Source organism: Triticum urartu, chromosome 2, assembly GCF_003073215.2.
Source record: "Triticum urartu cultivar G1812 chromosome 2, Tu2.1, whole genome shotgun sequence".
Lineage (NCBI taxonomy): Eukaryota > Viridiplantae > Streptophyta > Magnoliopsida > Poales > Poaceae > Triticum > Triticum urartu.
This window is the reverse complement of record NC_053023.1, coordinates 12,694,559-12,719,791: the sequence shown is the minus strand read 5'-3', so window position 1 is coordinate 12,719,791 and position 25,233 is coordinate 12,694,559. Positions and strand designations below refer to the sequence as shown.

Sequence of the window (25,233 nt, the reverse complement as noted above, 5' to 3'; positions counted from 1 at the left end):
CAACGGGTGCAAAATAGTTGCACACGCGGAATGCTCAGGTTATACTTGACGAGCCAAGCATATACAGATATGGCCTCGAAACACGGAGACCGAAAGGTCGAGCGTGAATCATATAGTAGATATGATCAACATAGTGATGTTCACCAATGAAACTACTCCATCTCACGTGATGATCGGACATGGTTTAGTTGATTTGGATCACGTAATCACTTAGAGGATTAGAGGGATGTCTATCTAAGTGGGAGTTCTTTAAGTAAATTAATTGAACCTAAATTTATCATGAAACTTAGTACTTGATAGTATCTTGCTTGTTTTTGCTTGATTGTAGATAGATGGCTCGTGTTGTTGTTCCGTTGAATTTTAATGCGTTCCTTGAGAAAGCAAAGTTGAAAGATGATGGTAGCAATTACACGGACTGGGTCCGTAACTTAAGGATTATCCTCATTGCTGCACAGAAGAATTACGTCCTGGAAGCACCGCTAGGTGCCAGGCCTGCTGCTGGAGCAACACCAGATGTTATGAACATCTGGCAGAGCAAAGCTGATGACTACTCGATAGTTCAGTGTGCCATGCTTTACGGCTTAGAATCGGGACTTCAACGACGTTTTGAACGTCATGGAGCATATGAGATGTTCCAGGAGTTGAAGTTAATATTTCAAGCAAATGCCCGGATTGAGAGATATGAAGTCTCCAATAAGTTCTATAGCTGCAAGATGGAGGAGAACAGTTCTGTCAGTGAGCATATACTCAAAATGTCAGAGTATAATAATCACTTGATTCAATTGGGAGTTAATCTTCCAGATGATTGCGTCATTGACAGAATTCTCCAATCACTGTCACCAAGCTACAAGAGCTTCGTGATGAACTATAATATGCGAGGGATGAATAAGACTATTCCCGAGCTCTTCGGAATGCTGAAAGCTGCGGAGGTAGAAATCAAGAAGGAGCATCAAGTGTTGATGGTCAACAAGACCACTAGTTTCAAGAAAAAGGGCAAAGGGAAGAAGAAGAGGAACTTCAAAAAGAACAGCAAGCAAGTTGCTACTCAAGGGAAGAAACCCAAACTTGGACCTAAGCCTGAAACTGAGTGCTTCTACTACAAGCAGACTGGTCACTGGAAGTGGAACTACCCCAAGTATTTGGCGGATAAGAAGGATGGCAAGGTGAACAAAGGTATATGTGATATACATGTTATTGATGTGTACCTTACTAATGCTCGCAGTAGCACCTGGGTATTTGATACTGGTTCTGTTGCTAATATTTGCAACTCGAAACAGGGACTACAGATTAAGCGAAGATTGGCTAAGGACGAGGTGACGATGCGCGTGGGAAACGGTTCCAAAGTCGATGTGATCGCAGTCGGCACGCTACCTCTACATCTACCTTCGGGATTAATATTAGACCTAAATAATTGTTATTTGGTGCCAGCGTTAAGCATGAACATTATATCTGAATCTTGTTTGATGCGAGACGGTTATTCATTTAAATCTGAGAATAATGGTTGTTGTATTTATATGAGTAATATCTTTTATGGTCATGCACCCTTAAAGAGTGGTCTATTTTTATTGAATCTCGATAGTAGTGACACACATATTCATAGTGTTGAAGCCAAAAGATGCAGAGTTGATAATGATAGTGCAACTTATTTGTGGCACTGCCGTTTAGGTCATATCAGTGTAAAGCGCATGAAGAAACTCCATACTGATGGACTTTTGGAACCACTTGATTATGAATCACTGGGTACTTGCGAACCGTGCCTCATGGGCAAGATGACCAAAACACCGTTCTCCGGTACTATGGAGAGAGCAACAGATTTGTTGGAAATCATACATACAGATGTATGTGGTCCAATGAATATTGAGGCTCGTGGCAGATATCATTATTTTCTCACCTTCACAGATGACTTAAGCAGATATGGGTATATCTACTTAATGAAACACAAGTCTGAAACATTTGAAAAGTTCAAAGAATTTAAGAGTGAAGTAGAAAATCATCGTAACAAGAAAATAAAATTCCTACAATCTGATCGTGGAGGAGAATATTTGAGTTACGAGTTTGGTGTACATTTGAAAAATTGTGGAATAGTTTCGCAACTCACGCCACACGGAACACCACAGCGTAATGGTGTGTCCGAACGTCGTAATCGTACTTTACTAGATATGGTGCGATCTATGATGTCTCTTACTGATTTACCGCTATCGTTTTGGGGATACGCTCTAGAGACGGCCGCATTCACGTTAAATAGGGCACCATCAAAATCCGTTGAGACGACGCCTTATGAACTGTGGTTTGGCAAGAAACCAAAGTTGTCGTTTCTGAAAGTTTGGGGCTGCGATGCTTATGTGAAAAAGCTTCAACCTGATAAGCTCGAACCCAAATCGGAGAAATGTGTCTTCATAAGATATCCAAAGGAAACTATTGGATACACCTTCTATCACAGATCCGAAGGCAAGACTTTTGTTGCTAAATTCGGAAACTTTCTGGAGAAGGAGTTTCTCTCGAAAGAAGTGAGTGGGAGGAAAGTAGAACTTGACGAGGTAACTGTACCTGCTCCCTTATTGGAAAGTAGTGCATCACAGAAAACTGTTTCAGTGACACCTACACCAGTTAGTGAGGAAGCTAATGATGATGATCATGAAACTTCAGAACAAGATACTACTGAACCTCGTAGATCAACCAGAGTGAGATCCGCACCAGAGTGGTACGGTAATGCTGTTCTGGAAGTCATGCTACTAGATCATGATGAACCTACGAACTATGAAGAAGCGATGGTGAGCCCAGATTCCGCAAAATGGCTTGAAGCCATGAAATCTGAGATGGGATCCATGTATAAGAACAAAGTATGGACTTTGGTTGACTTACCCGATGATCGGCAAGCAATTGAGAATAAATGGATCTTCAAGAAGAAGACTGGCGCTGACGGTAATATTACTGTCTACAAAGCTCGACTTGTCGCAAAAGGTTTTCGGCAAGTTCAAGGGATTGACTACGATGAGACCTTCTCACCCGTAGCGATGCTTAAGTCTGTCCGAATCATGTTAGCAATTGCCGCATTTTATGATTATGAAATTTGGCAGATGGATGTCAAAACTGCATTCCTGAATGGATTTCTGGAAGAAGAGTTGTATATGATGCAACCAGAAGGTTTTGTCGATCCAAAGGGAGCTAACAAAGTGTGCAAGCTCCAGCGATCCATTTATGGACTGGTGCAAGCCTCTCGGAGTTGGAATAAACGCTTTGATAGTGTGATCAAAGCATTTGGTTTTATACAGACTTTTGGAGAAGCCTGTATTTACAAGAAAGTGAGTGGGAGCTCTGTAGCATTTCTGATATTATATGTGGATGACATATTACTAATTGGAAATGATATAGAATTTCTGGATAGCATAAAGGGATACTTGAATAAGAGTTTTTTAATGAAAGACCTCGGTGAAGCTGCTTACATATTAGGCATTAAGATCTATAGAGATAGATCAAGACGCTTAATTGGACTTTCACAAAGCACATACCTTGACAAAGTTTTGAAGAAGTTCAAAATGGATCAAGCAAAGAAAGGGTTCTTGCCTGTGTTACAAGGTGTGAATTTGAGTAAGACTCAATGCCCGACCACTGCAGAAGATAGAGAGAAAATGAAAGATGTTCCCTATGCTTCAGCCATAGGCTCTATCATGTATGCAATGTTGTGTACCAGACCTGATGTGTGCCTTGCTATAAGTCTAGCAGGGAGGTACCAAAGTGATCCAGGAGTGGATCACTGGACAGCGGTCAAGAACATCCTGAAATACCTAAAAAGGACTAAGGATATGTTTCTCATATATGGAGGTGACAAAGAGCTCATCGTAAAAGGTTACGTTGATGCAAGCTTTGACACTGATCCGGACGATTCTAAATCGCAAACCGGATACGTGTTTACATTAAACGGTGGAGCTGTCAGTTGATGCAGTTCTAAACAAAGCGTTGTAGCGGGATCTACATGTGAAGCGGAGTACATAGCTGCTTCAGAAGCAGCAAATGAAGGAGTCTGGATGAAGGAGTTCATATCCGATCTAGGTGTCATACCTAGTGCATCGGGTCCAATGAAAATCTTTTTGTGACAATACTGGTGCAATTGCCTTGGCAAAGGAATCCAGATTTCACAAGAGAACCAAGCACATCAAAAGACGCTTCAATTCCATCCGGGATCTAGTCCAGGTGGGAGACATAGAGATTTGCAAGATACATACGGATCTGAATGTTGCAGACCCGTTGACTAAGCCTCTTCCACGAGCAAAACATGATCAGCACCAACGCTCCATGGGTGTTAGAATCATTACTGTATAATCTAGATTATTGACTCTAGTGCAAGTGGGAGACTGAAGGAAATATGCCCTAGAGGCAATAATAAAGTTATTATTTATTTTCTTATATCATGATAAATGTTTATTATTCATGCTAGAATTGTATTAACCGGAAACATAATACATGTGTGAATACATAGACAAATAGAGTGTCACTAGTATGCCTCTACTTGACTAGCTCGTTGATCAAAGATGGTTATGTTTCCTAACCATAGACATAAGTTGTCATTTCATTAAGGGGATCACATCATTAGGAGAATGATGTGATTGACTTGACCCATTTCGTTAGCTTAGCACTTGATCGTTTAGTTTGTTGCTATTGCTTTCTTCATGACTTATACATGTTCCTATGACTATGAGATTATGAAACTCCCGTTTACCGGAGGAACACTTTGTGTGCTACCAAACGTCACAACGTAACTGGGTGATTATAAAGGTGCTCTACAGGCGTCTCCGAAGGTACTTGTTGGGTTGGCGTATTTCGATATTAGGATTTGTCACTCCGATTGTCGGAGAGGTATCTCTGGGCCCACTCAGTAATGCACATCACTATAAGCCATGCAAGCATTGCAACTAATGAGTTAGTTGCGAGATGATGTATTATGGAATGAGTAAAGAGACTTGCCGGTAACAAGATTGAACTAGGTATTGAGATACCGACGATCGAATCTCAGGCAAGTAACATACCGATGACAAAGGGAACAACATATGTTGTTATGCGGTCTGATCGATAAAAGATCTTCGTAGAATATGTAGGAGCCAATATGAGCATCCAGGTTCCGCTATTGGTTATTGACCGGAGACGTGTCTCGGTCATGTCTACATTGTTCTCGAACCCGTAGGGTCCGCACGCTTAACGTTACGATGACAGTTTCATTATGAGTTTATATATTTTGATGTACCGAAGGTTGTTTGGAGTCCCGGATATGATCACGGACATGACGAGGAGTCTCGAAATGGTCGAGACATAAAGATTGATATATTGGACGGCTATATTCGAACACCGGAAGTGTTTCGGATGATTTCGGAGAAAACCGGAGTGCCGGAAGGGTTACCGGAACCCCCCGGGGGGTTAATGGGCCTCATGGGCCTAAAGTGGAGAAGAGGAGGGGCTGCCAGGGCAGGCCGCGCGCCCCCTCTACCCCTAGTCCGAATTGGACAAGGAGGGAGGGGCGGCGCCCCCCCCCCCTTTTTCCTTCTCTCCTTCCCCCTCTCCTACTTGGACAAGGAAAGGGAGGGGAGTCCTACTCCCGGTAGGAGTAGGACAGTAGGACTCCTCCTGCGCGCCTCCTACTAGGGCCGGCCGCACCCCCCCCCCTTGGATCCTTTATATACGGAGGCAAGGGGCACCCCTAGACACACAAGTTGATCCACGTGATCATATTCTTAGCCGTGTGCGGTGCCCCCTTCCACCATAGTCCTCGATAATATTGTAGCGGTACTTAGGCGAAGCCCTGTGACAGTAGTACATCAAGATCGTCACCACGCCGTCGTGCTGACGGAACTCTTCCCCGACACTTTGCTGGATCGGAGTCCGGGGATCGTCATCGAGCTGAACATGTGCTAGAACTCGGAGGTGCCGTAGTTTCGGTGCTTGATCGGTCGGGCCGTGAAGACGTACGACTACATCAACTAAGTTAACGCTTCCGTTGTCGATCTACAAGGGTACGTAGATCACACTCTCCCCCTCTCGTTGCTATGCATCACCATGATCTTGCGTGTGCGTAGGAATTTTTTTGAAATTACTACGAAACTCAACACTGATTCTAAACCGTTAAGCATGGTGCACTAAACTATCAAGTAGTCATCATATTGAGCTAGCCAAACGTTCAGAACGTCTGCATCTGCTTCTGGAATAGGTCTGTCACCTACTAAGTATATAACCATGTAAGTATCATATCGGAATTACTAAAGTCCAAATCATATCAGCTACTAATTAGTTAATTATTAGTTCAACATATTGTCATACGATGTGTAGATGCTAGGGTCTCCGTACCATGGCAGCGAATTCCCTAGGTGGAGTCTTCCACCCTGAACCTGTTCCTGATAAGCCAGGTAAATCCGTGTCCTTCAGCCAGCTGCTGGATAGCATACTTGCCGCGCCATGAAAACCGGCTAGTCCGAGCTCTCAATCCAGGTAAAACCAATAGATCTGATAGCCATCGATGATATGTTAGTTAGTGTGCCAATGAATGAGTGTTCACTGATGTCGGGGCTCATCATAAAATGAAATGAACTGCAGTGCACTGCGCCTTTGTCCATTTCCAATTTGTTTTCTTTGTATCGAATTTTGTTGGAATTACCATTGCTACTTAATCATTTATATTTGTGTTGTAGGCGCAAGTGTGATGTGTGTGTGTACTTGTGTTCGTGTGAGTACTCTTTGGGCAAATCTACTGAACACTAGCTAGTTCCCGGCCCTCATGTTTTCCCCTCAAAAAAAGAAGTTCCCTCATGTTTTTGTTTTGAGAGAGCGTACTCGTGCTGTTTCAAGGTGTACATTCAGGCTACGGTCAACTTCGTTTTGTCAAATCATTTGGCACGTGGTAACGAACATATCTGAATACACAGAGTTTCCTTGGAATATGTCAAACAAAAGCCATGCGCACTTGGAATTTGTTGTCCAATTATTGCCGAAATCATAAAGGATTTTTCTGACATTTCATAGACGAAAATCATTGATGGCCATCTTGGGACCCAATCCGATAGAGTAATAGTGCGCGACGTAATCCCTAGCGAGTGTCTCCCTGTACAACGACGGGTTCTTCTCCGACAGCAGCTCCTTGATGGGGCCATATACCTTCTCCGAACTTGGATTGCTTGGGAAACATGCGATCGAGACCCTCGGTGCATCGTTCTTCGCAATGACTCTGTGCTCCACGCTCCTAAACCTGTCATTCGAGACCATCTAGCCAAGAGGAGAGACACGGGTATGCCTTTAGCATTTTTCGGTTGCGATTTTTAGCATGATTCAATTGTGAGGGTGTATATGTACCTGTAAGAGATCGCCCACATTGATGATGAACGCCGCCGGTGTTGGCGTGACGTCGACCCACCGGTTCTCGTGGAGGACCTGGAGCCCCCCGACGGCGTCCTGGAGCAGAACCGTGAGGAAGCCGGAGTCGGAGTGGCGGGTGGTGCCGATGGCTAGTGAGGGCTCGGGGCATGGAGGGTAGTAGTGGCAGAGTATCATCTGGCCATGGTTGCAACCCATGTCGGCTAGGTGGTTGGGGTGGAGGCCAAGTGCTTCGGACAGCAGGGCAAAGAGTGTGTCCCGTAGGTTCCTCACGTGCTCGGCGTAGTCAAACAACACGTCACTGCATGCATGTAAGTCAAAGTTGACTACTACGTGGACAATAGCCAGAGTACATCTGGGCATTGTCGAGCTAGCTAAAATTATTGGAGTGCAGGCTCAGTGGAACACGTACCGGCGGCAGGACTCCGGCATGTCGCCGGCGCCGGGAGGGTGGGGCTCGACGCGGAGGTACAGGGTGTCGCGCCAGTTGGCCACCTTGGACTCGTGCAGGTCGAAGTTGCAGTTGTACTTGACGGCCCTGGCCGGGTCGCGGGTGTAGAGCCGCGCCTTGTCGGTGCCCTCGCCGCCGGCGGACTCGTGGAACGCCCGGGCCGCATCCAACGCCGAGGAGCCGACCTCAGGAGGCACGCCGTGGCCCGTCACCTGGAAGAACCCCCACTCCGCCGCGGCTCGGCCCACGGCCGCCACCACGGCCGCGTGGTCGCCGCAGCCGAGGTCGATCACCGGGATGGCTGCAGGTTCTTGCCGGCCGCCGGTGGGCTCCTGCAGCGCTTCATGGACGTCGACGTCGTCAGGGACGCGAAAGATGCGGGGGACGCGGGTGACGCCGTTGGCAACGAGGCCGCGCACGCCGGCGAGGGTCTCGTCCAGCGCGCGGAGCTCGGCCGCGCGGTCGTAGGCGGCCGACATGGTTGGTGGCGACGGCCGCGGGTGCTCAGATGGTTGGTGGCGCGAGTGCGATCGGCTTGGCTGTCGGATTGTTCTTATCTGCCAGCTTAGCGGTGACCGGTGAGCGCGCTTCAGCCGCTAGTGCTGAAATTTTGCCGCGACAGCGACGGGGAGGAGAAGAAAGGCCCGCAGCCGGCGACGGATGGATGCCACGTACGTTGCCTCCGGCGGCTCCCGCGTCCAGTGTTTGGACGGTGTCTGCGACGGAAACCTCAGCGCGCACGTATGCATTCGGTTTGGTCTTCTACTAGGACTCGAATCATGCTCAGACAAATTAAGGTTTTTGTACATCAAAATAACAAATCAAGATTTATATATACTCAAATCAATTGTAAAAAGGAGAGTAGGCATGCAAAGGAAAGGACAGATCCACAAATAGATGTGGAATTTTGTGGAAAAAAAATACTACCCCATCCATTTTGTAATGTAGTGTGTATAGTTTTTTTTAAAAGTCAACTGGTGGTGTGCGTTTTTCATGAATCATTGATGGTCCGCATTTTTCTGAATTTATTTCAGGCCTTCTCGTGGTGTGCGTTCAGTGGGAGGAGACGTTTCCGTCGACTACGAAGGCGTATGTGGTGATTTCGTCAATCTCAAGATGTTGTGTCGGCCAGTCTCTTGAAGATGCTCATAGGAGTAGTCTGGATGTGTGTATCCTCATAAAGGTGGGTGTACGTGTGTACCTTCATAGAGATGGGTGTAAGTGTGTATGTATGAGTCAATGAGTGTCTATGTTCATTTTCTTTTACATATATGTGTTTATACTTGTCCAATATATGGACGCCTTTTTTCATAATCCTTTAAACTATATGATATGATATTTCGGTAATGATTATATAGGACGCATCTCTGATCCCAGGATCAGATTTGCACCTCTAGGAAATGTGACACACCAGATTTGTATTTAAGTAACACTAAACAAGAATGGCATGCGAACAAAAACGTATTAGCACGACTTGTAGATATTTTTTCATGCTTTGCAATGGGTATAAATATTTTATTATATTAGCCATGATTTATCTATTTTTATTAATGTGATTGTTATAAATGTTTTTTATTAAATCCTTTTAGGATTTATTTGGTAATCATTTGTTTTCTATCAACTTATTTACTTTACCAAAGAAAACATAATTTTATTTGGTAAGTCAAAACGAAGAGAGACAAAGTGTTGTGATTGGTAGGAAAGAGAACTGTACGTATTTTTTTAAGTAGTAGAGATAAAGCTATTGCTTACAACCGCACTTCGTTGTGGGTAATCGAGAAACCCGACTCTACGAGCTCGGAGAAAGGCTGCATAGATGGCAACATCTACATTCCTTTTTGTCCGGCTTGGACCCTAGTTCAAGGACAATTGCTTCAATGGAGAGGGTTTAGAAGAGTAAAAAAATTGGGTGATGGTCGTCTTAGGGGCTGCACATTGGGATGGTCGCCAGCGAGATCCTTCATTGATCCGGCATCAAGCTCTCCTCTCCGCCGACACAGCTAGTTCGTAACCTCAATGACTTCCTAACCATTAAGCAAAAGTCAGGCCGGCTACGGTAATAGGGAGACAAGAGAGTCGCACCATCGCCTCGTTATGGGCGGCAGAAGAACATCTGACTCCCTCCACATATCTACACGTAATTTCCCGTTTCCTCATATAGGTGTGGTAAAAAATGTTGGATTTCGGGTAATGAACCCGATGGCCCCTTTTCAAGAGAAAAGAAAAGGGACACGGCGAACGCTCGCCGAGAGGGGACCGCCAGCGAAAGCCTAGCGTCTGTTACGAGCTCGCCACGCAGGAAAGGGAGAATTGCCAGCGAATGCAGTGTGATTCTTTTTACATGCCATCCATTTGATGTTCGCCGGGAGCCGCTTCCCCGTGAACGAACGTTCGCCCATTACCATTTCGAAGAGAGAGAAAAAAAAAATCCCCCGTCTCCATCCATGCCGGGCTCGTCGACCACCTAGTACATTTCTTTCAAAAAAAAAAAAAGAACTCGTACTCCACTAGTGTACTGCGATCTTCGCGGAACCCGTCCGGAAGGGCAGCCGCAGCGAGGCGTCGGCAAACGCGACGTGGCACGCGCGCATCGCCGTCGCACCCCACACGGAATCGACCACCCACCCATCCATCCGTCCGTCCGTCCGTCGACGCAAAACAAGACAAAGACAAAACAAATCCATCCCGATCGGTCGACCGATCCACTCCTCTCCCCTCGGGCAGCCCAGTCGTCGTCGCGACCGAGGACCAGACACCAGAGGCGGGCGGGGAGCTCGAGGCGGAGGCACAGCAGCAGCGGCGGCGGCGGCGAGGAAGGGCAGGGCCAGCAGAGATGGGGTTCGTCTCCTTCGTCGGGAGGGTGCTCTTCGCCTCCGTCTTCCTCCTCTCCGCCTACCAAGAGTACGCACGCGCACACCATCCCCCTTCCTTCCCCTCCCCCTCCTCTCGCCCCGCCAGATCTCGCCCGTGTCCCCGTCCTGCCGCCTCCCGGGGACGGATTCGTCGGTGCCTGTGCTTGGGAGAATCGAGGGTTGGTTTGCGCGGACGCGGTGCCGCTGTGAGATCCGGCCGGGCGCCGCGTCGGTGGATCCGCCCGTCGCGGCAGATCTGGCCGGTGCAGGGTAGATGTCGACCCGCCGTGGTAAATCGTAGAGGCAGAGGCGCACGGGGAGCGCGCATGTTGCCTGCTTGCTGACCAGCGTTTCGGATCAGGCAGGCGGTCCATTCCATGCGGATAGCGTAGCGGTTGAAGCACCATGCTCCTGCGAGCGACGACCCCGTCTGCTCCAGATAATTCCAAGGCCAGCGCCTCGCCGTGAACCTCTTCCAGAATGCGCACTTCACCCGCGGCTCGCTCGTTATTACTAGCTTGCTAGCTTCACTCTGCTGGCGTTTTTGGTTCGATGCCGGATTTTCCATGCTGCTAGTACATCAAGTGTTGTGTCGCTCCTTGTGTTACCCGTGCTATGCTTCAGAGCTGGCCGTACAGACACCAATGGCGCATAGCTAGCAAGCTATAGCTTCACCCTGCTGGCCTTTTTTGGGGCTGTTGGTTCTCCTTCAACCTCATTTTATTGGTATATACCTGCAGAATTATTTCCATGTCAAGGGCCATGTTATTGTTTGAATTTCTGTTTTTATCTGGTAGTACATAAAGTGCTGTATTGGTTCTTATGCTAGTCCTGTTATGCTTCCGAGCTGGCTGTACAGCTCAAGTGTCACTCTCTAATTGCCGAATTTCTCCGTGCTTCCAATGTACATGCAGGTTCAGTGAGTTTGGAACGGATGGAGGACCAGCAGCAAAGTCTCTGAAGCCCAAGTTCAACCTGTTTGTCAAGCAGGTGTCCGCCGGCATTGGGATGGCGGTGCCACACATTGACGTATGGATATTTTCTGGTTGCTTGCCCCATTGTACATCATTGTTTCCTTTTTAAGGATCCATTCACCTAGTTCCTGTTTTTTTATGGCTTTTGTTCTGTTTGTTTGCAGATCAAGTCTGTCATTGCCTTCACCATGTTTCTTAAAGCCTTTGGTGGTCTCCTTTTCATCATCAGCAGCTCGTTCGGAGCGCTCGTACTGGTGTGTACCCTTCTTCTGCGTGCACTGTATCAAGAATTATCTTATGTTAAGGGATTATCAAGATGCATACTATTGTGGCTGACATTAAATGCATGTCTTCTCAAACTAATAAAAAGCAAGTACTGTTGCCATGCCATTTAGGTAGTTTTAAAAGTTTTAGTGTGTCCATTTCACTGGCTGTAAAATGCCAAATCTGGCATTGTTGCTGCTTCGATGTCTGATCTTCATACATGTTGCTTCTGCAATATCCTGTTGTAGCATCTGACAGTGGAATGCTTTAACACTAACCTTCCTGAAAGATTCCAGATATGGTGTCAGGTTATTCTTATTGTTTAACCACTTGATAGGCTCATGTCTGTTGAGTTTGTGCAACTGATTTGCTGTAGTCCAAAGTTATGTGTTTATGTTTATATTTATTGTTTGAATTTGTTATCTATATGTGACAATGCAACAGTTCTTTGAAACATCAGTCCATGATAACTGGGCATATCTGTTTATGCTTATATATATAAAGAAACCAAATATATATTCTGTCTTATTATACGGGACCAATTATATTTAATCCATGTTAAAATGATTGTGCATTTATTATGTTAGTTTTGCAGTTGCTCTTTCTCCCCTGATACTTTTCTTAACTTCTTTTTTGGAACATGGAAACACTGATGCGGCTCACTTGTGCAGCTTGTTTACTTGGCATTCATAACCCCTGTCGTGTACGACTTCTACAACTACGAGATGGAGTCCCAGCAATTTGTCAAGCTCTTCACCATGTTTTCACAGGTTTGTTACACAAAATCTCGCTCAGCGAAAAGCTTCACCTTCTTTGATCAGTTCCATCAGTAGCTGTCATCAGGTGTTCTAACTCAGATTCCTCTCTCTCTCTCTGCTCAGAACCTGGCCCTCTTTGGCGCGCTGCTCTTCTTCCTGGGAATGAAGAACTCCATCCCAAGGAGGCACTCCAAGAGAAGGGCCGCAAAGACTAAGACAACCTGAAGCCAGCAAGGGGATTGTGGTAGGAGGGGAAGCTATCAATATGGAAACTCGTCGTGTTTTACGCATACTTTTGGAGCAGTACATGTCCCGCTTTTTGCCCATAGGATTCGTGAGCTGGGGACCTGCAGAATTCGATATGTAGGAGTTTTAAGCCGTCTTGCCCAGTTCTGTTTTTCGCTTTTATCGTGGTCGGTTTTATGCCTTGGCACGGTAGTCCTGTGTTTTGCTACAGAAAACTGCTTGTCTCCATTCAGGATCAAAGGATACATTCTTGACTGCCGTTGATTTTTCGAGCGTGTCCTCTTCGATCCAGCAATGCAGACATGTTTTTGTTTTTGCCTGGAAAATGCAGATATGTTTTGTGTTCTAATAATTTCTTATTAGTCCTATAGATGCATTCATCAAGTCAAATTTAGTGTTTTTTGTACGTGGTTGATCCATTCCACAGGATTTTGGTTTGTGTTTGGAGTTTGGACCCAAAATTTTCGTGTGAATGTTGAGGGAATTCCATGGGAATACGGGATATACCTCGTAGTATTATCTTTAGTACTACTCCTACCCACACTACAACACCAAGTCGAAAATATGACTTGAACTCGTACATAATATTCGACACAAACTCAACAGGAGCGTGCCACCGTCAATGTTCTGGCGAAGGTGAAATTAGCAACACATCTTTTCAGCTTGGTCAATCCATATAATTATGGGTGATGTTTAGACCCCCATTTTTCATGTGAACGTTGATGGAATAACAAAACAAGATTTGCATTCTAAAACCTAGTTTTGCAGTTGGATGGACATTTTGTGCTCAAACTTATTTTATGAAACTAGATGTTGAATTAGAGATAAGGGTTAAACAAATGGTAAAATAAATACTAGTCGATCAAATAAGCTGGGTTATCATAACCTACCACAATACCAAACGCAACTCAGGCAAGGCCTACGCATGCCGTTATTCTTCATACAAACATACTTCTATGCCTGTGGCATGACAAAACCACTTGTAGATTGTAGAGCAATTTTTTCGGCCCATAAGCAAACAAAGCATCCCACGCGAAGAGAGCAACACACCAAGCACCTAACACATTTGCCGTGGCGACTCCAAGATGGCGACGCTATACTTACAAACTACTCATATTTTACAAGGCCTCCTATGATTCCAAACAAATTCAAATAGCCGAGAAAATCGGGTCGAAATTGGATTCAAACCGAGTGTCCACCCCCAAAGCAAGTAGGAGAGCGAAGGGAAATCACGCTCGATAACGTGGTCCGTTCGATGTCGATCGGACGGCCGACGCTGCCTCCTCCCGCCCCCTAACCCGCGGGGAGCACAACCAACCCCCCCTGCCCCGCTCCGCCCTGCTCCGCCGCGAAGAGCCGCCGCCGCCTTCAACTCCGGCGCCACCTTCCGCCGCGGCCGCCGTTTCGGCCTCCAGACTCCGCCGAAGACCAGATGGTGAGCTCCGCCACCCCTCCCCCCTCCTCTCCGGGTCGCGCGAATCCGGCGAGCCCGATTCGCGCCGCGAGCTAAACCCCTCCGGAGAAACCCTAGCGAGCTCTCACGCTTTTGTTCGCAGGATTACCTCAAGACGGTGGTGCCGTCGCAGCTCCTGGCCGAGCGCGGCTCCAACCTCGTCGTCATCAACCCAGGTGCGCCCGCCCCGCTGGAGGGAAATCCCTCAATCCCCCGGCTTAATCGCTCGCTCGTCTTCTAGATGCGCATTTTCCTTCGCCTGTTTGTTCTGAAGATTCACGCCTGTTGGAATCCAAATTGGGTGTAAAAAGCAACGTGTGTAGTGTAGTTCGAGCTAGTTGCGAGCTACTAGTGAAACGCATAATGTGAATCAGAAGGTTGATTTTGTACGATATTACTACCGCTGAGGTTCTAGAACTGATGAATATGTGTGAAGCAGGATTCTTGTCTTCTTATACGGTGGTAATTTTTGCCTTGAGACATGGTCGTTGCCACCTGACTGAGGACCCTTCCTTTTTGCAGGCTCTATGAATGTGCGCATGGGGTTCGCTAGTCAGGACGTGCCGTTCAATATACCGCACTGCATTGCCCGGCACAAGAACGATGCGCCGAAGCTGTCGGTGCGAGACCAGGTGATGCAAATGCAGGGGTGGTTCTCCTTTACTGTACTTGCATTAGAATATCATCGATGTAATCTCCAGTGTATGACTGTCGTTTTGGTCTGCAGAGGCTCAACTGTCGTGCTGGGTCAACGCACAATGCAGAGCGGGAGAGGGCGTATGATATTGTAAAAATCTACTTCTTGCCGTTACTTTGGATCATGTGTGTGGCTCGAACTAATCAGGCCTGACTCTTCCAGATCGCTTCAATGCTCAAAATCCCATTTTTGGGTGAAGTATCTCCTTCAGAGAACCAGCCATTACCTCCTAAGGTACTGTATACAGTCTATATAACCTTTTGCCACCCAGCTTAAGCTTTTCTTCATATTATATTTGGAAAAGTATCACCTCGGATGTAGGTCTCGTCTCCTTGAAGTTCCATAGTGATGTCCAACTAGTCTTGAGTATGGGCAATTCATTTATCTTTTCCTACACATTGATTACTTATCAATGGTTATTCTTATGCTTCTCGAGGAGTTATTTGGTCTGTCTATCAGGTTGCATGCTATACTTAGAGCAATTTACCGATGAAACAGTGGCCATATGCTACATCTCACTAAATTAGTTGTTTTATTTTTAGGTTGCCGAAATTATTTGATCTGCACTAGGTTGCATTATGATAATATTCTGATAATGATCCAGTTCACTACGGGACATACAGAGAGTGGGAGGAAGGAAACTTTTCGGACTTGTTTGCTCTATAGCTTAAACTTTATCTTTAATCCTAGTAAGCTGAAGCCAGGGACAACATAATAGAACATAGCTCGAGCTTATTTGATAAGCTTTGGGCATTGAGGCTTATAAGCCGAGTTTACCTAGGGTTCAGGGCTTAAACTATTACCTAGTTGGTTGTCCTTATAATTTTATTAGTTCAACATACTACATTATATGGTAAACCTAACCTCTTGCACTGGTCCTCCATCCATGAAAATACGGGAGATTTTTTTCAAACATTTATACATATTCTTAAAGGAAATGTTAAAGTATGCGCCATGCATTTACATGTGAATATTCTAAATTTGTAGTAATATGAACTCATTAGTTTATCCACCCTCTTCCAAATTTATAGAATTACGTTTGAATTACCTATTGCCAAGTTCGGAAATTGTTGCCATTTCTTGCAATCTTACAAATCCATATTTCAACAACTATGCCTGTTTGATGTGTGCAATATAGATGCACTCCCTCCGTCCCAAAATTCTTGTCTTAGATTTGTCTAGATACGGATGCACCAAAATTATATGATTTGGCATCAATTTCCTTTTGTTTAGAAAGGTCAAATCATGGTCTCTTTTTTGCTGATTTGGTTATATTGACCACTTCAGATGGGACGTCTTGATGGTCTTTCTTCACAGCAAAACAAAGATGATAGTATACTCACATGGACAGATGTGATGGACAAAAGCATCAAGGCATCCACGTCAATTGGTACTTTCCGATCTTTTGGTTCTTTAACTGAAGTACCTTTTTATTTCCCCCCTTTTTCATTTTTGGAATCTTCTGTTGTTAATAAAAGGTTACAGTGTACTTATGTTTTGGAGACATTTTTGATTTTTTTAAGAAGGAAACTGTAATTCTTTTTGGTGTGACTTACATGTAACACCTGTCCTCAGTTAGTGTTGGCCTATGTCACTCATGTGCATGGTTGTGGTTGATTTTGTACCACATCAGATTTTTCATGCGTTTGGACTGTATATGTATACAAAAAAGGAACGAGTCTAAATCCACATTAACCTATTTTTTGCGAATCAAGGAGAAAAGCCTAAGTGAGTTTATATGTTTGTCTGTGCCTATGTGGTGTTGGCACTTTGTTCTACACCTTGGATGTTACATTCTGACACAATGATTTTGTGTGTGTGCTGGAGCTAGCTAGCTCTGAAGCCTAGAGGACTAAAATTCTTATGTCAGCTTAGCTATTGCTTTGGTACTAGATCCACTTATTTTTTGTCCCATCTCTTCTTACATACGGCATGTACCCATGAGAACAACATCTCATCAATCACTATGTTTTGTCTAGCTGCTTCAGATTGTTCGGTGGGGCGTCACGCAATTTTAGTGGAATTGTTGGAGTTATATCAATTTTCTGACTTTTTGTCACTATAATCAGAGTTACTTAGTTATGCTCAGTTCTTTGGGTTTGTGAAATATTAACAGTAGGTTCAAAGAGCAGTTCTGCAGCATATATTTCAGAGCATTTTATAATATCAAAGTATTGACGACCCCTCAAATTGGCCAGAAAGGTCAGTAAACAGTGACGCCGATGAAGATCCTTCACAAAGCACATCTGATGATGGTAACAAGTCCAACTCCGAAGAAAGCAAGTATAAGGAAATGATATTTGGAGAGGATGCTTTGAAAATCCCTCCTTCTGCACCATACTGTTTGGGTCGCCCGATCAGGAGAGGCCATTTTAATATTTCTCAGAATTATTCGTTACATCAGGTATGCCTGTAGATTCTGTATGATCCTTATCTTAAAAGAAGCAGTTAGTTATAGTAAATGCCGCTCTTGGTATGTACTACTATTAAACAACTTTGCCCTTCAAATGGGAAGTAAAGTTTGAGTTCATTGGCTGAGACTTTCCATTGTTACACTGTCAGTTTTATAAATATCTAGTAGGGGTGTATTGTTTTGGCTCCACTTTAATCAGTATGGGGAATGATATTTCTTGCAGCATTATCTATCAAGGGCAAAAATGTTTTGAATCAAATTTATGCCAGGATTTTGGTCAACCCAGTTGCAAATATTTACTGAAATTTATGGAAAACAGTAGGCGAGAGGTCTACTGAAATGTACTGAACAAGGCTTTAACCCAATCTCTTCCATCTGAAACAATTAGTAGGAACATGTAGAAATTCTGCCTATTTCTTTGCGCGCAAATGTTTCATCAGCCAATCCTAAACAGATCTTCATGAAAAAGCTCCGGTGCAGCCTGCATAGACTAAAGGCACCATATTTACACGAAAGGGTTTACCTAATTTTGCAGCTACTTCACTGGTAAAACATAAAATTGAGCAGTTTATTCTGCCGGTAAGGCAGTTATTAAGTTTTAAATATAAAGTCTTGTGATCTAATATTTTAGAGTATCTATATTAGCTTAATGCAATTGAACCATGAAGTCCTTATGCTAACAACTGTGGAGCTTGGGTTCAAAGCTAAGAACTAAAATTGTTCCATATTGCCTGTTATTCTTTGCCTTTATAGTCTATTTTATTTTACTGCATTTGTTTGCTGCCAGTGATGAACTGTAAAGAAAGACTAAGAATTAGGTCATGAGGTGAAACCCTGGCCTACATATTAGGAAATTTACATTAAAAACACAGCTGGATTATTTTTTCTTGGTTGAAATTGATGGTATCTGGCGCAGAAAGTGTTGGGAAAGAGACGATGCACATGATAACCCTGTGTTTCTAACTGGTTACCAAACCATATTATTTTTCCTTATATATAGCATCATAATGGTAGATGATTTGGAAAAGCAAATATTGGCCGTTGCAGGTTTTAGAAGATTTGCGCACTATTTGGAACTGGATGCTGACAGAGAAGTTGCATATCAACCCAAAGGACAGACATCTATATTCTGCAATTCTTGTTCTTGGGGAAACATTTGACAACCGAGGTATTTTTCTTTTCATGTAATACTACCTGTGATGTGGAGGTATGTTTGTCATGTAGTGCTGCTCATATGCGCCACCGCAAGGCTGAGTATCCTTTAGGGCTGGTGACATGATCCTCAGGTGGAGCAGGATAACCTTAGTAATAATTAGGTAGTTAGTTGTTAAGTTTGTTCGCTTGCCTTATCCTTGAAATTTGCTCAAGCTTTCCTCATCTCTGAAACCTATATATATATATATATATATATATAGTCAACACTGTAGTTATCCCACATGTACAACAGCAATGAATACCTTTCACTATTATTTTCCTTAAATTACACGGCACTAAACAACAGTTGCAGGAAGAAAAATGCAGAGATATCTTGTGTATGTGAAGATCACGATTTCCAGCATTGGACTAGGTGTCAATGCCATGTTTTCTTGCAATACTGATGTTTATGTGTAATTAATTTTTTCGGAACTCCTAACAACTCAAATCTGTTCATTCAACATGTATTTCTATGCTGGGCAGAACACACTTCCTTAGCAATGAGAGAAATCTACACCGTTAGTTCTTCAATAGATTCTTTCATGACATCCATGATCCATTACTCCGTTAGTGTAATAGCCTTGAATTGAGGATTCATATAGGAAATCTTGAGTACATACTGTTTGCTTTATGTTTTTTCAACACCTTCTACAGTTCCAGTGCAATGTGCATGTTCTACTGCATAAGGAAGATTTTCTTAATTTTTTTAAATTGTGATTTTCTTAATATATATCAGAAATGAAAGAAATGCTGTCCATTGTACTTTGCGATTTGGGGTTTAGCACGGCAGTGGTACATCAGGTTCGTCCCCAATCGTCCATTTCGCATTTACTTTCTATTACGTTTTGAATGCAAGATTTGTTTCTCCATTTGCAATTGCTAAGCAAAGTAATTGGACCGTTCATCCCAGAATGGTTAACAGCTTGGTACCTTAAATCAGGTACTCATGAAACCTTTCATGCTATTGGGTCAATATTAATATTTTGCACCTAAAGGCTGGATTTTAACTTTCATGTTTTAAATCTGGTGTGCTGTACACTTGGAGTTAGCCCATTTCTGGAGTTGTTTTCGTGCTAGTTGCCTGTTTCTAATTTTAGCTTATCTCTACTAATATAGTACTATAGTACTATGACAGTTAAGTTTAATGTAATATTACTAACGAGAAACTAGAACTTGATACCTTCATTTTGGGTAATATTATCCACTTTCCAGACTATAGACTTTTTTTTGTCTAGAATACCTTTCCAGACTATAGACTTGTAGAGACATAACCAAGCTCTTGTATTTGGTGATTCACAAATTGAAACGTGAAGAAAATTGAGCTTCCTTATTTACTCTGCTTATGTTAATATTTAATTAGGAAGCTCTAGCTGCGGCATTTGGGAATGGTTTGTCGACAGCTTGTGTGGTCAACATTGGTGCTCAAGTTACACAAGTAGTTTGTGTTGAGGTAATAACCATAGTACTTCTATATTTCTTTCAAACCACTAAGAAATTTAGATATCATCACATTAATGTATAATCTGCCCTGAATGTTTGCAGGATGGAGTAGCTTTGCCCCACACAGCTTTGGCACTTCCATATGGTGGAGATGTATGTTCTCAACTGTTCTCTTTAACGTAGACAAGATATTTCCGTTACTCGAGCGATCTGTTGTTCATGGTCATTATATCTGTATAATTTTGTTACATGGTAGAAATCTGTGATTCTATTTTTCAAGTTATTATCTACTATCGTGCACCCAGTCCCTTTTTTCTGTCAGAGAAACGAATTTTTGTTGGGTTTCGTCTTATGTGACTGTTGCGTACGGCTTTGTGTCATGCCACCTTTTTTCCCAATCGGAAAATATGCATATTTTAGCTCTTTCATCCTGTTTTTAGTATAATATCATCTTACAAATACGAGCAACAATCTATTCCTCCTGAGTAGTTTCTCAGTTGAGATTTGGCTGTACTTTGGTTTCGAAAAATTATGCCACTGTCATTGCAAAGAGCAACATCTAGCAATATGCCATTGCAAAGGCAGGGGAAGTATCATGACAACCAGAACTCACTGGCAGTGGCACTTGGCCCAAGTCGTTAGGGGTGGGGGGGCTTGGATCCTTAAGTGGCAATGAAAGGGAGGGAAGGCCCGAAGAGTACATGAGTGTGGGTGCGTGTCACGGGTAGATCTGGCCTTAAAATGAAAATTGGCTGAATCATTACATTGACAGTATTTCCGATGATTTTTGGGCCTTTCTGATGACACTGATTTGCCAAAGACAACTTTAATGGAATATTTCTGTAAATATCAGTCATTGTGATGTCACCTTAGTTATAACATGATTGTTGGATGGTATTATTGTCAGTTATCAAGTGCTCTTTTACGGAGGATCTCCCTCAAGGCTACATGCTAGATAGTCTGATGATCATATTCCCACTTTACTTTGTATAACTGCATGACTTGTTTTTATGGCTTTTGAACGTCAATTGCTTGTGCCCTATATTATTATTTTCATTATGTTTCCTTTTGTTACATCCTCTGCCATTTTTCTTTTCTTTTGTAGGACATATCCAGATGCCTACTTTGGGTTCAACAACGTCATCGCACATGGCCAAACTTTAAAACCGATCCCATGAAGAAGCCTATAGATATGCTAATGCTCAACAAGATAAAAGAGGGATATAGCCAGATAAGGGTAAGTGGCTTGTTCTAACTTCTAAGCTTTACTAAATCTTGAAAGCTCGTATCTGTAAAGGATTTGATTGTTGGACAGTCTGCTTGTGTTTCAGTTTGAATATTTTCCTGTTGGAAAGTAAGATTTGTGTCTAACGCGCAAAGTTCATTATAGTATTGTTGTATATTGATTAATTTCATCTGAAAGTGTATATAAAGAGGATAAACCACAATAACATATGCATCTGCCTTCACACAATTCATATATACAGAATTTCTCCAGTGCATGGGACTAGAGCAGTCCTAGAATTAATGCATTCATAACCTGAAACCTTTTCTCTAAATCTCTCTGTTTGTGAGCTCTGTCCTATCTCGTCAAAGCATAGTAAATTAGTAACCGACCTTGTGGAAACATTCATACATGGGACATAGGAAGATGAATAATCTAATGCGCTGATGACATAGGGCATATCTCCTGTTTCGATTGTATGTGTAAGTCACTGAATCCTCTAGGAAGACAAAGAGATCTGGTTTGGAGCTATCCTATTTGCCTATGTGCTGCTCGTAGTGCATTTGTTTTTGGTGTTGCTACGCTTACATTTTCAGATCCTTCCCTTGTTCTCCTCTTAGTCATGAAATACAATCATCTATCAACGCAGACATGAGTTCGTTGTAAACTTGAACTTCATATATTGACATATTATATATTAGCACGGTTTGTGTGCAAATTGTTGATCAAAATGGACAAAACTAGTATATGTAGAAACCAGAAAGAACTGCAGTCTTTCAGTGGATGCTTGAACCCATAACATGCAACCTCCTCCTCTGAACTTTGATTTTCTTAATTCTTAAACTGAAATGATATTCTATTCTTAATGCTTCCCTTGAACTTATTCTAGTATTTTTTTTCCACAGAGCGGAAGTTATGATGCTGTTTCTGTTGTTCATTCATATGAGCATGAAAAGTCTGTTGGGCATCAGAAGACAAGGCTGTCAGCTCTCAGCGTAATTTTTTTAAACCACTTATTCTCTTCTCCTTTTGTCTGTTTTTTTTGCTGAGGGTTTGTTTTGAAAACGTGCACAATGTTTTGGTATTTATTTCTTCTTAGCAAAAAGAAAGCCATGCAGGCACTCTTGCTCCCTCCTTCGCTCCTTCACTCTCTATTTGTAAAATCTGTGGTGATGGTTGAGTTGTAGTTGGAGAGTAATTATATTTATACTTAAAATGTTTCCTACTAGATCATATATCTACAAATTCAAATTTGTTGTGATAAAATAGGTTCCTCCTATGGGGCTTCTTTATCCTCGGCTTCTCATTCCAGAAGAGTTCCCTCCACCTCCCCGACCTTGGTGAGACTTTGTTCTCTACTTTGGTGATTGTGCCCTTTGATACGATGATTTCTTCAGACAAGATATGTGTATGTTTGCAGGTTCCAAGATTGTGATGACATGCTGGAAGATACATGGCAAACAAACGACGGTCTTTCTGGAAATGGTGGGCTTGGTGCATGGGACAGTTATCAAATGCTTCCCACTAGAGTAAAGAAGTTCGATAATATCGGCCTCGTAGAAGCCATTGTCAGCAGTGTTCTTTCAACAGGTAGTCTCTTTCTTAGTACTGTATCTCGCTTCCCTGAGAGAATCTTTTCTAACAACTTCCTACAACAGGACGTGTTGACCTCCAAAGGAAGCTATTCTGTAGTATTCAGCTGGTAAAGTATCAGTGTTGTTTTTTCATATCAGTATTGCTCTGATGCAAGAAGCAATAGTTGAGAGGAATGCTCTTTGCAGGTTGGTGGTGCAGCTTCAACAACAGGTCTTGCACCAGTTCTCGAACAAAGGTTAATTGTTACCTTCTTCTGGCGTTATTTAAGGAAGACTACTGGAATAATTGCGCTAACGAATAGAAATATTCCACCCTATGTAGCTACAAGTGTACCAAGCAACTATTCTGAACCTTTTTATGTTTACTAGTTATTATTAATAAGTGTTTGTTGAAAGATTGTTTGTAAAAATGAATAGCACAGAGCTGCTACAATAAAAATTGCTGATGTGGCCCCTGTGTTTTGGGGAGAAAATACTAATGACACTTGACTTTTTTTTAACATAATATCTTGGAAATCAACAATAAATTTATTGATCAATTTTGTTTTCTTTTTTATCAGGGTTCTTAATACTATTCCATCAAATCAACCCGTTGAGAAGGTTGAGGTATGTCTTCTTGCAAGGATATGCATCTGTATCTTTTTATAAATTAGAATGCACACTCCATTTCTTGAAATTAACATACCTTGATTGATTGTGTGAAGTATATATGTCAGTTTTACATTATACCGTAATTTAGATTCGTGATTTATTTGTCTTGGCTTAACCTCTCACTTTAAATTCATAGGTATTACAGTCAAGGAGGAATCCATTGTTTATCCCATGGAAAGGTGGAGTGGTAAGTAGTATCTATTTTGAATTTGGCTATCATTTGTTGAAGGTGGTGTGTCTTGCTCATTCCTTTATATCTGTCCTTTCTTGTGCTCCAATATTTTGGGTCCCTAAATCCTACTTTACGCTCGGACAGATTTTGGGCGTCCTTGATACTACCCGTGATGCTTGGATCCATAGAGAAGATTGGATTAAAAATGGCATTCACGTTGGGAGTGGCAGAAAATATAAGGATTCCTATTTTCTTCAGTCGCAGCTGATGTGTTACTACAATTCATAACAGGTACTCTTTCTTATTGCCTGCTCAGTTTCTCCAAAATGTATTGTTGCATCTTCATATAGTATCAGTGTGTTAATATGGATATCAGGGTATGTATATTGGATGGTCTGGCATTTTTTCTGTAAGATGCACACTTAAGAATAAGTTATTGTATAATTGAAGGTCCGGTCCTAAGAGTCTGAATATCAAATGAGCGTTGAAACACGAGAAATGAACCGATCTGCTTTCTTTTTTCTTCAAATTTTTTTAGCTTTTAGTTGAAATGGTTATCGTGCAAGCTATCTATCTATCTACTGCCAACTCATATGATGCAGAATTTGCATTTTTACTTGTCCTGATCTTTGTTATGGTAACAAGCTATCCAAGACTCTGCATTGCCCGACGAGTCTGAATATCAAATTAGTGTTGAAACACGAGATATGAACTCATATACTTTAGCAACTCGAGGCCTTCAGAGATTTAGGGGTTACGTCATACTTTGCAAGCTATTTACTGCCAAATCATAATCATAAGATGCAGAATTTGCATTTTATTTTGTAGGTGGTCTGCGTAAGGTGTCAACTATCTTGGGTCGCAATTCCCGGTGTAATCTCGGATACTTGAGCTAGGCGGAACTTCATCCTTGGCTCGGTTGTCAAGGATCCTTCCATTCAGAACTAGAAATGGCTAGTAAAATACATGGAGAAGAGATTCAGAGATTTATGGGTACTATGTAGACACATTCTCTAATTTCATGGTGATTTACTATCACCTGTAACGTGTAAATTAGTAAAATCCAAAGCCTGTACCGGTGCATGGTGCCATTGACGCTCAGGTCAGCATAGCTCTCTCCTAAGAGGCCCCTCTGACTCCCGTGCATGGTGCAACACCCGCTTCTCGACGTGGTCTTTCCCCGACGGTGCGGCAACGCGAACTTGCCCCGCGGCTGTACCGGTGCCACCATCGCTTGAGACGGAGACTGGAGGAATCCTTGATCGGTGAGATGGCGACGGTAGCGCTGATGAGCACCAGCTGCAGCCTCGGCGAGGTGGGGAGATGGGGGCTCGGAGGCGGGCCTTCCGGCGAGACTCTGGCCGGCAGGGAGCTCGAAAAGGATGGGTGTGAACAGCTGGGCACCGCCGGGTACAGGAGTTCATGGCCGCGAAACTGCGTGAGCTGTAGAGGAGAGGCGGGGAGCCATTTTATAGGGGGATAGAATGGCGGGGCG

The 25,233-nt window shown here is 43.2% G+C and overlaps 2 protein-coding genes across 3 annotated transcripts; one reads left to right on the top strand and one right to left on the bottom strand.

Annotated features, from left to right (window-relative positions):
* Positions 1–6,855: 6,855 nt before the first annotated feature.
* LOC125535118 (1-aminocyclopropane-1-carboxylate oxidase homolog 1-like) lies at positions 6,856–8,391 on the bottom strand. The gene is made up of 3 exons (XM_048698171.1): positions 7,766–8,391; positions 7,333–7,654; positions 6,856–7,245 (listed from the first exon to the last, which is right to left on the bottom strand). Exons 1-3 carry the CDS (start codon positions 8,281–8,283, stop codon positions 7,000–7,002), a joined length of 1,086 nt encoding a protein of 361 aa, XP_048554128.1. The 5' UTR covers positions 8,284–8,391; the 3' UTR covers positions 6,856–6,999.
* A 2,039-nt stretch (positions 8,392–10,430) lies between these two features.
* LOC125535115 (actin-related protein 9) lies at positions 10,431–24,861 on the top strand. Of its 2 annotated transcripts, XM_048698168.1 has the most exons (24): positions 10,431–10,705; positions 11,571–11,685; positions 11,795–11,884; positions 12,143–12,202; positions 12,566–12,714; positions 14,430–14,527; positions 14,874–14,983; positions 15,211–15,282; positions 16,336–16,438; positions 17,247–17,452; positions 18,509–18,629; positions 19,392–19,456; positions 20,016–20,105; positions 20,198–20,248; positions 21,201–21,332; positions 22,226–22,315; positions 22,590–22,660; positions 22,741–22,910; positions 22,979–23,022; positions 23,102–23,151; positions 23,476–23,521; positions 23,703–23,753; positions 23,883–24,029; positions 24,567–24,861. In XM_048698168.1, the coding sequence occupies exons 1-23, from the start codon at positions 10,638–10,640 to the stop codon at positions 24,024–24,026; spliced, it is 2,196 nt and encodes a 731-aa protein (XP_048554125.1). In that variant the 5' UTR covers positions 10,431–10,637; the 3' UTR covers positions 24,027–24,029; positions 24,567–24,861. The 2 variants fall into 2 exon arrangements, with proteins under 2 accessions (XP_048554125.1, XP_048554124.1); XM_048698167.1 differs by lacking the exons at positions 10,431–10,705; positions 11,571–11,685; positions 11,795–11,884; positions 12,143–12,202; positions 12,566–12,714 and adding exons at positions 14,167–14,333; positions 15,079–15,138 and having other exon boundaries at positions 14,455–14,527.
* The last annotated feature ends 372 nt before the right edge of the window (positions 24,862–25,233 follow it).